The 12,714-nt window shown below is 30.4% G+C and overlaps 3 protein-coding genes across 3 annotated transcripts in view; 1 reads left to right on the forward strand and 2 right to left on the reverse strand.

The window, feature by feature from the left end:
• Window positions 1-74: 74 nt before the first annotated feature.
• LOC126771224 (leucine-rich PPR motif-containing protein, mitochondrial) lies at window positions 75-6,883 on the reverse strand. Its single transcript, XM_050490984.1, has 9 exons — window positions 6,600-6,883; window positions 6,207-6,391; window positions 5,532-5,730; window positions 5,133-5,451; window positions 3,075-4,637; window positions 2,505-2,741; window positions 2,110-2,256; window positions 1,186-1,909; window positions 75-789 (listed from the first exon to the last, which is right to left on the reverse strand). Exons 1-9 carry the CDS (start codon window positions 6,731-6,733, stop codon window positions 359-361), a joined length of 3,939 nt encoding a protein of 1,312 aa, XP_050346941.1. The 5' UTR covers window positions 6,734-6,883; the 3' UTR covers window positions 75-358.
• A 433-nt stretch (window positions 6,884-7,316) lies between these two features.
• On the forward strand, window positions 7,317-9,092 carry LOC126771333 (malate dehydrogenase, cytoplasmic). The gene is made up of 2 exons (XM_050491183.1): window positions 7,317-7,546; window positions 7,916-9,092. The coding sequence occupies exons 1-2, from the start codon at window positions 7,544-7,546 to the stop codon at window positions 8,906-8,908; spliced, it is 996 nt and encodes a 331-aa protein (XP_050347140.1). The 5' UTR covers window positions 7,317-7,543; the 3' UTR covers window positions 8,909-9,092.
• A 738-nt stretch (window positions 9,093-9,830) lies between these two features.
• Window positions 9,831-12,714, reverse strand: part of LOC126771255 (ATP-binding cassette sub-family G member 1-like) — a 79,011-nt gene continuing 76,127 nt past the window's right edge. Inside the window, exons 10-11 of the mRNA XM_050491042.1 lie at window positions 11,372-11,527; window positions 9,831-11,284 (exon numbers count right to left, since the gene is read on the reverse strand). Of these exons, the coding sequence (XP_050346999.1) occupies window positions 10,895-11,284; window positions 11,372-11,527 (546 nt within the window). The 3' untranslated portion in view covers window positions 9,831-10,894. The remainder of the gene's footprint in view (window positions 11,285-11,371; window positions 11,528-12,714) is intronic.

Here is a 12,714-nt window from a genome sequence, read left to right on the forward strand (position 1 = left end):
GCAAGATTTAAAAATAAAACTTAAGAATATTCATTAACGAATAATTTATTAAATCTATTTTCTAAATCGTCATAGAATACGCAGTGTACAAGGAATCTTATCATATTAAATTAAAATTTTATTCACTTGGCATTTATTCATTTTATATAAACAGTTGTTATAGTTATGTTATAACTTTAGTTTATGGCCTATTATGATAATGTAAAATAACTATTAATGAACAACAATATTTTTGGCTGTTATATAACACAAATGTATTTAAAAAGAGTAGACATATTTTACTTATTTAATTTAAGAGTGTTAGAAACTTTTCTTATTTTTTATATACTAAAATTCCTATCCAAAATAATCAAAGAACCTATATTGAAAAGTTAAATGTTTGTCCAGCAGCTTCCATATGTTCCTTTAATTTTTTAATAGTCGATTGATTAAGATGTTCACTTGTAATACCATATTCGATAGCTCTACTTAAAGCTGCTTTTGCATTATCAATATTATTTTCAACTATATAGAAATTAATCAGTCTGGAGTATGCATTGCCAGCAGATGACAAGGAAAGTCCTTTATTTGTTCTCAACATTTCAATCATTCTCTCTATAACTTGTGGCTGTTTTCTCAAGTGGCTTTCTTGAAGTAATCGCCTGAATACTATGATGTTTGCGTTGATCAAATGCTTATGCCATAATTCTTCAGCTTCTTTATCCTTTCCAGCTAATAAATATTCTATCCATAATAAGTTTGCAGGTAAAGTATAGCCTTTGGAAGCAGCCAGTTCTACAATACTATGACCTGTTTAAAAACATAAAAAATTAGGTATTTCCATTTTGTCATATACTTGAAACCAATTTTCCATATTAAAAAATTGTTCCATTCAAATACTTGTTTTTTATGAAGTAAATTTTAAATGATGCAAAATAAATTTCTACAGACAAAAAAAAATATTTTAAAATATATATACTATATATATTTTTTGTCTTGTCATTTTATAATTATGTATATTCTTTTGGTAAATAATTTTTCTATGAATATATGATATTTTAATTATATTTAATTAACATAAAATATTAAATTATTTACCATTCAATAAAAATTGAATAATTAAATATATAATTACAATGTATTTCTCATTGTAACGTTGGTTGCATTATTAATTACACTAATATTTTAATATCACAAAATACTTACACTTAGCAACTACTTCACTGTCCTGTACAGCTGAAGCTAGGGCAGTACTCCGAGGGAATTTTTTAAGAGCATCTTCAATTTCCTCCTTAGTGGTAGCTTGTTCTATCATATTCAATATATTATCCATATGATTGGATCCATTTCCACTTCTAAAGGTAGCTAGTGTTAATTTATCATTATATGTCACATTCCGCTTCATAGTCTCATTTAGATGTGAACCCAAAGGCTTTATCTTCTCAACATCACCTTCTTCTGCTAAAGATTTCAAGAGAAACTTAAGTACATTCGCCTTTGGCATAACACCTTCCTTTAAATAATTAAGAGTAAGATCCATAGCTTGTGCGGTCTTTCCATCTTTAGTTAAAGTTTCAATTTGATCTGAGATTTCATTCTTCGTTAACTTAACTTGTTCTTTCTGGATTTTTTGAGAGGAGTTATGTGTGGTAGTTTGCTTTTTTTTTGGTTCGGCGTGCACACCTGTATCAGGCACTATGAATGGAATGTCTCTATTTTTAGATTTCAGGTGGTTACCAAGGCGGATTAGAAATTCGTCACTTGGAATTTCTCCTTCTTCCTGAAGTACTGTCCAAAGACCCAATGCTTTGTCAGTTTCATCGGCTTTGCAATATGTTACCAGTAAATGATAGAAGATATTTGAGCGATCAATGTGGGAAAGCTCTTTCGTCGCTTCCAATAATCCTTCAAGATATTCAGATTTACCATCCTGAAAATGCAATACTTTTGTAAGTTAATATTGAATTCAAACTAAAATTGTCAAATATAGTTAAGCATTTCTTTAAATACAAATATATATTATAAATTAAATATAGGTATAAAGCATTTCTTTAAATACAAATATATATTATAAATTAAATATAGGTATAATATATTTTTTGGTAAATTGTAGGAACAACAAATTGTTACCTCAACATATCGCTGGCATGCGTCATTAAGGCGCTTTTGTCTTGTCTGCAGTCCCGGCGTTTCTAAAATGCGCCGTGCCTGACGTAAGCGTCCACATTCAACGAAAGCTAGTACTAAGTCATGGAGAATGTTCACTTCTCCATGTATCTGAAAATTGAATGATTTAATATTCATTATACTAGAATCTAAGACTTGAAATTAAAGGTACTTAACAATAGTATTCTCAATGAAGTAAGGCTGAATTTATTGAGTGTTTATAGTGTATTTCCATATTATACAAAGTCAAAAATAGTATTAAGATCTGACCCGACAGGATAAATAACAATTAAGATTTTGATATTATAGATAACATTACCTTCTTCAATGGATTTTAGTGTTATAAAATATCAATGTACCTGTGTACTTAGGTCAGCAAGCCACTGCAATTTAGTTGCATCTTCTTTCATAATAAGAGCTTTCATTAATTCACCTTTCCATGGGGTACTTCTGTATTGCTTACAACAATTTTCGAACTCATTCAATGCTCCTTCTATATCATTGTTTAATATATGTACTTTTATTGATGATCCAAGAACAATATTATTGGGTACAATATATTCATTTTCTATTAATACTTTCGTCATCTCCTTCACCTAAAAAAAAGTTCATATTAATATTATAAAGAGGTAAGGTAATTTTGTTCCATTGTGTATTTTAATAATGTTCCCAATCTAAAGTAATAATTGTATATAAATAAAGTGTTTGCGACAGCAGGATATGTTGGCTTTTAGAATAGATAGTGAATTGATTTCCAGAAGGCCTAGAACCAGAAAGACACTAGGCTTCTCTGGGACATATTAAATAACATATTAAAATACTTTAATTATTGAGTGATAAAAAATCATTTCTTATTTTTACTAAAGCATTTTGTTACCCACAAGTTCATAATCAATTATAAAGAGAAAAATAAAATAATATTAACAGACCTTTGCTGCATCTTTTAATTCAGCCAAAGTGTTCAACATTTGCCAGGATTTAGAATTAATTAGAAAGTTTGAAGTCTCAGTTTCACCTGATATTTTATTATCCCTCAAAAATTGAACACCTTCTTCATATCTATTTGCACGAATATAAGCAGTAGCCATTAAAACTTTTTTATATTTATTTAAAACAAATTCTGGATCTTTGGCAGCAATTTGAGCCTTCACTTGTAGAGCTTTATCAATTTCATCATTTTCGCAGTAAAATTCAAATAATTGTGCTAGTGTTGATAAGTTCAAGTCAAAGTCTGGAAGAGATTTAAGCTCTTCTACCATACTATTTACTTTGTCAATATTTTTTTCTTTCATATATGCCACTAGCACTTGTTTTCTTAAGCGATTGATGTTATTTCCATCTTTGTTTATAACTTGTTCTAAGAGTGTTTCTAATTGTGCAGCAGTACGTGGAGTTTGATTGCGACGAGTGGAAAATTCAACAGGTGCCATTTCTAAATCGGGCGCTGTTAGTTGCGAAAGTAGTTCTGATATTTTGGTTGTCATATTTTTTCCGAGGTACTGTACTATTTCTTCTGCAGATGTTGTACTTATCCTCAAACCTTTACTCAAAACTGTTGACAAAAGTTCTTCCGTTAAATTATCCTTTGCCACAATTTTAACTGCATTTTTTATTATGCGACCGATTTCATTGCAGTCGACGTTGTCATCGCCTTGTACGTCGTCGTTTGTAATATCTTCTTGGGGAGCTTGGGGACTGCTACTGGTAACATGAAGTATATTTACAAAAGATTTTATGTCCTTGGTTTTATTTAATGCATTCAATAATGGTCTTGAAATTAACGAGTACTGGCCTCTGGGGCGATAAGTGAGAGCTATTTCAACCGACGACTCGATATCTCCAGATTCCAGGAGTTCTATCATAACATTTCTTGCGCTAAGAATAACTGGTACATTTGCAACTTGAAGTTTTACTATAATATTCTGAGGTGTATCTTTTTCAATAAGGAATGGTATGATATAATCTCTTAGTGCTTCTCCAGAAGGCACTAGTCCTTCATTGGTCATATTACGCACAATTTGTAAGAGACCTTCTTCATCTCGTTCTTTTCCTTTCTGTGTCAAAAGTGGCCAGTAAAAATGTTGACGAATTTCCATGCCATCTTTTTGAAGTTCTTTAAAAAGTTTTTGAGCTAACTCTGTACGTCCTTGATGTAAAGCTGTTTCAGTAGCTATATATATGGCGCTTGGTATGAGACCCTCACTTTGCAAATCTCTGCATGATTTAATTATTGCATCCGCAGGTTTATTTAATTTCATCAAATGTTTCACAAAGAATGCTCCTTTAAACTTAGTATCGTCTACTGTTGTTGTTTTCGGCATTGTTTTCATCATATCCTTTGCTACTTGTTCCTGATCTTTATTAAGCAGCCTAAAAATAAGATTGCACACTTCCTGATTGTATCCTATACCTTTATGTAGGTGTGGAAAGATCTGATTTATCTTATCTCCGTGACCACCAAGAGCTAATTGTTCCACAATATCCAGTAAATCCTGAAAATAATTGATTACATATTTGCTTTTTTAAAAGTGATGATAATTGTAAAACAAATTAAAAAAATGATCTTAGACATCTACATACATATTTTAGAGTGTGCATCTAAATAATTGTGCAATGAAAACTGTACAATACATCATCATCACAGTGACTGATTACTATTTAACTAAATTTCTTTGACAATAACATAGATACCAAATATTCAAATACAGGTATCAAATAGTACTAGATACTGCTCATATTATAAGACTGATCTGTCACTTTGTAATCAATCTGATGCACAATATATTTGTTTAACAATTAACATAACTATCAAGTGTATTAAAATTGATATTATATATTTTACTTTTTAAATCCAAAGAAACTTTTACTTTTTAGATTTTACAAGTAATTGAACATTGAAATAATTTTATTGTATGAATGGTAGTATTATTTAATATGTCATTTTTCATTATGCCGCATGAATAATAGTAAATTAATTAATTACTCACTTTATCAGTTAAATCAAAATCATCCTCTTTAGCTTTTGTGATAACATTCTCAACACCTGCGATATCACCTTCTTTTGCATAGCCACATGCTAACAAAGCATATGTACGATTAGAAGGCTTCAGACCAGCTCCTACTAATGTTTCAATTACCGCTTTTGCTCCTTCTGTATCACCATGGAAAGCATGACCCATGACTAATGCATTTAAAACAGGTTCAGATACTGGCATATTTAATTCTCGCATTTTTTCAAGTACTTTGGTTGCACCTTCAACATCACCCTCTTGACAATAGCGCCACATTAGACGCTGATATGTGACTCTTAAAAGTGGAAATCAAATAAGTTATTATTGAAAAAGCAGTAATATAAATTTTTTATGTAAAATAAACATTATAAATACCTATTCGGCTGCAATCCTTTTTTTTCAATTTCTTCCAGGAATTGTGCAGGAGAGAAAGGATGTTCATTTTCAAGATAGACTCGTAACAATGCATTGTAATGTGACACATCCATAGGCACACCTCTCTCTGTTAATACATTCCATATTTTCTGCACTAGTAGTGTCCTTTGTTCCGGTAATTCCTCAGGTACAAGTTCTCCTATAAAATTGACTGAATTATTGCAAAGCACATTTTTTTTATTTAAAACTATGAGATATTTTTATTTATTAAATATGAAATAGTTTTTCAAAACTTTCGCAGTTATTTATGTATGCATAGAAAACTTTAAAGCTTTTACAGTAACAGCCTGTTAATATCCCACTGCTGGGCAAAGGCCTCCTCTCCCTTTTGAGGAGAAGGTATGGAGCTTATTCCACCACGCTGCTCCAATGCGGGTTGGTGGAATACACATGTGGCAGAATTTCAATGAAATTAGACACATGCAGATTTCCTCACGATGTTTTCCTTCACCGTTAAGCACGAGATGAACTCTAAACACAAATTAAGCACATGAAAATTCAGTGGTGCTTGCCCAGGTTAGAACCCACGATCATCAGTTAAGATTCACGCGTTTTAACCACTAGGCCATCTCGGCTTTTTTTAAAAACAATTATAATAATTTATTAAAGTCTCACCACAACATCTAATAACCAAAAGTGACTGTGAGCTGGTAATATCATTCTTCGCTCTGAGCTCATCAAATACTTCATCAATATCCCTCTTTGTAATTCGTCCATACCGCCTAACTTCTGAATCTAATTTTTGAAGCAAAGGCTCAAGACTTTCTTTCTTCTTTGTAGCATAGTCTCGTAATAATACACTAGAATTTAATAAAGGTTTTTGTACACTATGTGTATAGGTTTAATGCAAAAAACTTACTAAAGAACTATTTATGTATTAAGAAAATAGGGCTTATATAATGTTATAATAATAATTTACACAAAAAAAATCAAATGAATATTAACACTCAAATAGATGTAAGTAATATATAAGTTATAATGAAATCTGAAAAATATATTTTAACTCACTTATTTGCTGCATTTAGAGCCTTTGAATTTATTAGTAAATTAACATCTGTAGTTTTAGACGAATTTATTATCAATGTTCTTGCGGCACCAGTAAAGTATCGGACAAATTTGGTTGATCGTAAGAGAGACGACATTTTAATGTATTTATAAAATTTAGATCATGAATATGATTTCAACTTTATTGAAATGACCTTTTAACAAATACTTTTAACATATATATTAAATTTCAATTCACACTCAATAAAATACCTAATGAGCTTTTTAGGTTACTTTGTTATGTCATTTCAAAAATTCAAACTCTGTGCTCTATGCACACTTATTAGATTGACTGAGAACATATTGTCTATAGATTTTTTGATTTAGCTACAAAATATTATATATTTAATAAAAAAATATTTTTGCGTCCTTAAAATTATATTTTTTTATACTTAACTATGCTCTTATTTGAGTGTTATAAATTAGGCTGAATTTCAAATAAAAATATAAAATTAAAAAATATTGTTATTTTTATCAACCGTATATCAATAATATGTTTACTGATAATTAAAATTGGTCATGCGATTGCTAAATATGGCTGTCTTTTCTTACAAATTATCTGCTATAATATTGTAGATTTGCGTAAAATCTTACATAATTCCAATCATAGACAATATAAAGGTAGATTATATATATAATATAATATAGAATATAGGTACCAACTAAAATATCCAGTACCAACAATCTGTGATTATACGTAAAGTTATACAGTATACACTATTGGATAATATTTAAAGGACAGAAGTGAAGTTAGAATTCCACAAGGGGTCGGAGACGAAAGTCACCGGTGTTTGTTTTTAAAAAAAATAGCCCTCTTTTAAAAGCCGGCAAATACAGGAACAAGATTTGTTCTTATTTTTCTTCCAGCAATTTCATAACTTACAAGAAAAACCTGAAAATTTAACAAAATGGTAAGTGTTACAATTTTATAACCTTGCTGACATTGATTTGACCTTTATTTAAAAACTGGAGCTGGAATTTAATATCACTGAATTAAGTAACTAAGTGAAACAATTGAATAAGATAACAAAAATCAAAAGTGGGTCAATCAGTAATTCTAAATGGTGATTTTTATCATATTCATATAACATAATACTATTCCACTTTACCTAGTTATCTTCAGTTTCCGTTTTAAAAGTTTTAATTATGTCTTTTTATGTTGTGGAGCAGTTGAAAAAACAAATGTCAATACAATTGTAGTTGTTTATCATGTGATAGTATAGATATTACTTGTAAAAATAAGAAATTATTATTAAATAATTTTTTTTTTCAAATTGCAGGCTGCACCAATCAAAGTTGTTGTAACGGGAGCTGCTGGTCAAATTGCTTACTCCCTTCTGTACCAGATAGCTTCTGGAGCAGTTTTTGGTCCAGAGCAGCCTGTATATCTTCATCTTCTTGATATAGCTCCTATGATGGGGGTATTAGAAGGTGTTGTTATGGAATTGGCTGACTGTGCTTTGCCACTTCTAGCAGGAGTTTTGCCTACTGCTAATCCCGAGGAAGCTTTCAAGGATGTATCTGCAGCATTCCTTGTTGGTGCTATGCCAAGAAGAGAAGGCATGGAAAGGAAAGATCTCCTATCTGCCAATGTACGCATTTTCAAAGAACAGGGACAAGCCCTTGACAAAGTTGCTCGCAAAGATGTAAAAATTCTTGTTGTGGGCAACCCAGCAAACACAAATGCCTTAATTTGCTCGAAATATGCACCCTCAATACCTAAAGAAAACTTTACTGCTATGACCCGTCTCGATCAAAATCGTGCCCAATCTCAATTGGCTGCAAAACTTGGGGTGCCTGTTAAGGATGTTAAAAATGTAATAATTTGGGGAAATCACTCATCTACTCAATTCCCAGATGCATCTAATGCTATTGTTAAAATTGGTGGTGCAGAGAAATCTGTCCCTAAAGCTATAAATGATGATGAATTTTTGAAGACAACATTTGTAAGCACAGTACAAAAGCGTGGTGCTGCTGTTATTGCTGCCAGAAAAATGTCATCTGCATTGTCTGCTGCTAAAGCAGCTTCTGACCATATGAGGGACTGGTTCCTTGGTACAGGTGACCGTTGGGTCAGCATGGGTGTTGTATCTGATGGGTCCTATGGAACACCTAGAGATGTTGTATATTCATTCCCCGTTACTGTTAGCAATGGGAAGTGGAAGATCGTTCAGGGTCTGACTATCTCAGATTTTGCACGTGAAAAACTTGATCTTACAGGAAAGGAATTAGTTGAAGAGAAGCAAGACGCTTTAGATGTCTGCAAAGATTGATTGAATATTATTAAAATTAAGAAAAAAAATTCTTATATATTATGCAGTACCTACTATTATATAATATAGGGAAACTATTAATAAGAGATAGATAATGTTGATATTATTGGCAATAAATTGTTTTTGTTATCTAAATTTTTTCTCGTTTTGTACACATATTGTACATCTCGAAAGTATGTGAAAATTGAAATGGTATTTTATAAACTTTATTTTCCACAATAAAGCATTTTTTTTTTATAATTATTTTTTATTACATTTATACATATCAATATTATAAATACGTACATAAAAAAATGTTTTAATTTTATATATGAAGTGCGAATAAAAATTTAAATAAAAAATTCCTATTAAGTCTATCAATAAAACTTATCTTGTTGGTATTAGAAAAAGTTATCATGTTTGCAACTTGATAGTGAAGTAATCATAATTTGCGTCATAAAAATATTTATAAAACTTAAGATAAAAAAAAACTGATACACCTATGAATATTATCTCCGGTCAATTTTTATTACATAAAAACGCACCGGACCTTTGTCTACATTTAATCTGAATTCTTTTTATTGCAATCAAATGTGTTGATTAAACCTCGAGTATCATATATGAGTTATAAAAAAGTTTATTTTAAATAAATTAAGGCATGACGGATCTATTTAGATATGAACACGTTGGTTATTTTGTTTTATAAACACAACGGACCATAACCTCTTAATTCTAATGATTGATTGTCGTTGGAGATATTGTTAATATGTCATACACGGTCAATGACTTTAGGCGGTGATCACCTACCATCGGGTAGCGCATTGACCAGTCTGCATATCTAATTAAATAGAAAAACAAATTATCGGTTACTTATCGTCAAATAAATTTAAATAATAAAACTATTTCATACCAAGAACACAATGAAATTTGAAAATAAGTTGTAATATTAGGTGTAAAAATCAAAGTAAAATAAAACACCGTTTTTTCAAACACCTTTTATTTAGTATCATATCTTTACAAGATGGCAGGCAGAATTGTTATTAATATATTGTAACATTATAATCAATAACAAAAAAATTGCAATCGCACATGCAATGACATATACATAATTTGTAAAATTAACTTACTTAATTAAAGAGGTACCTACCGAGTGCCTTTATTTCTAACATAATATAACTATATATAAATACATAATTGAATAATATATTATCTTAATTCAAGATCACAGAATACTTAGATTTTTATTTATCTACCCGTTATTTACCCTAATAAGTGTTCATTAAATTTATTATTTAAAGTAAAGGCAAGTATCCGCTCGGCTTCCTGCAGAGTAGAATGCTAATTTATCTAAAACCGTTGGTGTAGGAGCCAACAAATGGATCACCAGGAAAAGCATTCCCATAGAGGGTTGACTTGAGACAGCCGGCCTTTAAAATCTTAAAAGTCCATCTAATTTTGTGCTAGCCCGTCTGGGTAGGTACTTCCTACTCATAACATATTCTACCGCCAAGCAGCAATGCAGTTGTGTTCCGGTCAGTGAGCCAGTATAACTACAGACACAAAGACATCTTAGTTCCCAAAGTTGGTGGCACATTGGCGATGTAAGTTATAGTTAATATTTCTTACAGCGTCAATATATACGCATGGTAGTGACCACTTACCATCAGTTGGCCTATATGTTCGTCCACGTAAATATTAAAAAAAAATACCCTAAATTGTAGGGTTTGGGTAAGGTATTAATTATTAGATTTTTTTTTCTTAAATTAACTTACTAATACAACTAAGGACCATTTTAAAGAACGATAGTAACTATTTGATTATTAGTTGAAATATCTAATCGTAAGTTTTAGTAAAAAGTTGGACTGATTTATATTGACAGTTACTATTGCGTTAATAAGAAAGCATTACTGCGAAACATTTAATTTAGAATGTAACAAATGATGAGGTAAGTTTATTATGTTTTACATATTTATTACATGAACACAATAAAGTTCATTTTATTTTTAACTATCTGTGCTTCAAAAATTTACTTATGTAAGTCATGAATTTGCTTGTAAACTCCGCCGTTAGGTGATATCTTAACGCGAAGTATGCTACTGATCTGAAAAATATTGTAAATATTAGTAAACCGATAACTTGTGTTTCAAAATTTTCACTTGCCATTCCTAAGTCTCTCAACAGAATTTTTGAATCTGCATATAAGCAGAAATCGGCATTACACTCCATAAGTGGGCGTTTATGGTATAATGCTAGGCAGAATCCGGTTAAACCATAGCGTAGATACGACATTGACATGAGAAATTTCATAATTTTTTCGATGAATGGTCCAAAGCCCGTGCCGTAACAACACAAAGCGAGTAATGGAGCTACAGTTGCTGGTGCGATGATTGAACCGTTCTAAAAAAAAAATATAGGATTAATTATCGAAACGATACATCATCACTTAAAAGGTTTAACTATTGTTCAAAACTTAATCAAACTTACGGTAGCATTGAAAGTAGAACCGATTAGAAGACCAAAACCTTCGGAACACAGACCTGTCAAGATGCCAGTGACTATGAAAAGAATTAGTCTGTCCATTTCCAACAGTTGGCCAGACATAAAATAGCATATTAGTATGAACAATGTTCCTAATATAAGCTGAAAAAGAAATATTTTTTTTAACTTGTTACCCTAATAAGAAATATGCTTATCGTTAGACATAATATCAGCCAAATATATTCATTAAATCGATGTTATTTTCTCATATCCTGTCTATTTATTTTATACAAACGGAACTATCAAACTTACAGACATATCTTTAAAAAAACAGACACGAACACAAAAGAGCAGCGTTGACAAAATTTAAATTATAACACGTAGCTATTACAACAACTTTGTATATATAAGTTCATTTAAAATTTTATTGTTTGTGAAAAACATAGATCTCTACTCTTTAATTAAATGTTTGCTACTGATTTTTGATAGATGATATTTGTTATTATTGTATTGATAGATTTGATAGATGATGATGATTGATGATAATTTATATGTAAGAATTTTAATTAGCCACTTATATATATTTGAGCACTTTACAATTTTATTTTAGATGTTTTAGAACCGAACAAAAAAACTTTTACTGTCAACAAAATTAAAAAATATTGTTCGAATAATAAATGAATAGCTTTTAACAGTAGTTTAACTTAAGAAGTTGGTCACTTATTAAGAATTCTTAGATTTCTATTTCATTGGATTCTGTAATTGAACATTATAAGTTTTCATTATATATTAAAATTTACAAAATTATATATCGTACTTTTGTTAGTTAATAATCGGTCAAGAACATAAGGCAAGTTAAATAACATCTATTTGGGAGTGACATCTCGACAGCCGCAATCTGCCAAAACCACACAATTTGCAGGCGAGTTCCACTTATATGTTCATTGTATTTTATATTAAGCTGAAGTGTGTTAGCAATTAAATATAATTTACCTTAATATAAAGTTCTCTTTAATTACATATATTTATTTATTGTTATAAGTTTAAGTACCTACGAGAATATATCAAATTTATTTTCAAATAAGTGGCAAAAAAAAAAACAATTAGAAATTTCGGAATTGTGAGGGTATGAAAGAAAAGAGACGTGGGCATGAATGGCATTGCTTGTACTATTAAATCAAACTGCACACTGTTGTTAAACTCAATATTTAATTAAAGCAAAGAAATGTATTGTACAAATAAATAAAGAAAACTGTTGCGTGATCTAGGATTGGGTACAATGCCATCTACTGGTGGGAAGCGCAAAACAAAAAAAATAGTATGACTTATTATAATTTTGACTTGAGCGA

Source organism: Nymphalis io, chromosome 10 (assembly GCF_905147045.1).
Source record: "Nymphalis io chromosome 10, ilAglIoxx1.1, whole genome shotgun sequence".
Taxonomy (NCBI): domain Eukaryota; kingdom Metazoa; phylum Arthropoda; class Insecta; order Lepidoptera; family Nymphalidae; genus Nymphalis; species Nymphalis io.

Bases quoted from the DNA above. Each gene is read 5' to 3' on its own strand.
- LOC126771224 (XM_050490984.1), bottom strand. From the start codon at position 6,733: ATGTCGTCTCTCTTACGATCAACCAAATTTGTCCGATACTTTACTGGT. The intron at 6,392-6,599 runs GTGAGTTAAAAT...ATTAAATTCTAG, and splicing joins GCTCTAAATGCAGCAAATAA to TGTATTATTACGAGACTATG. The intron at 4,638-5,132 runs GTGAGTAATTAA...AATTATTTTCAG, and splicing joins ATTTTGATTTAACTGATAAA to GATTTACTGGATATTGTGGA.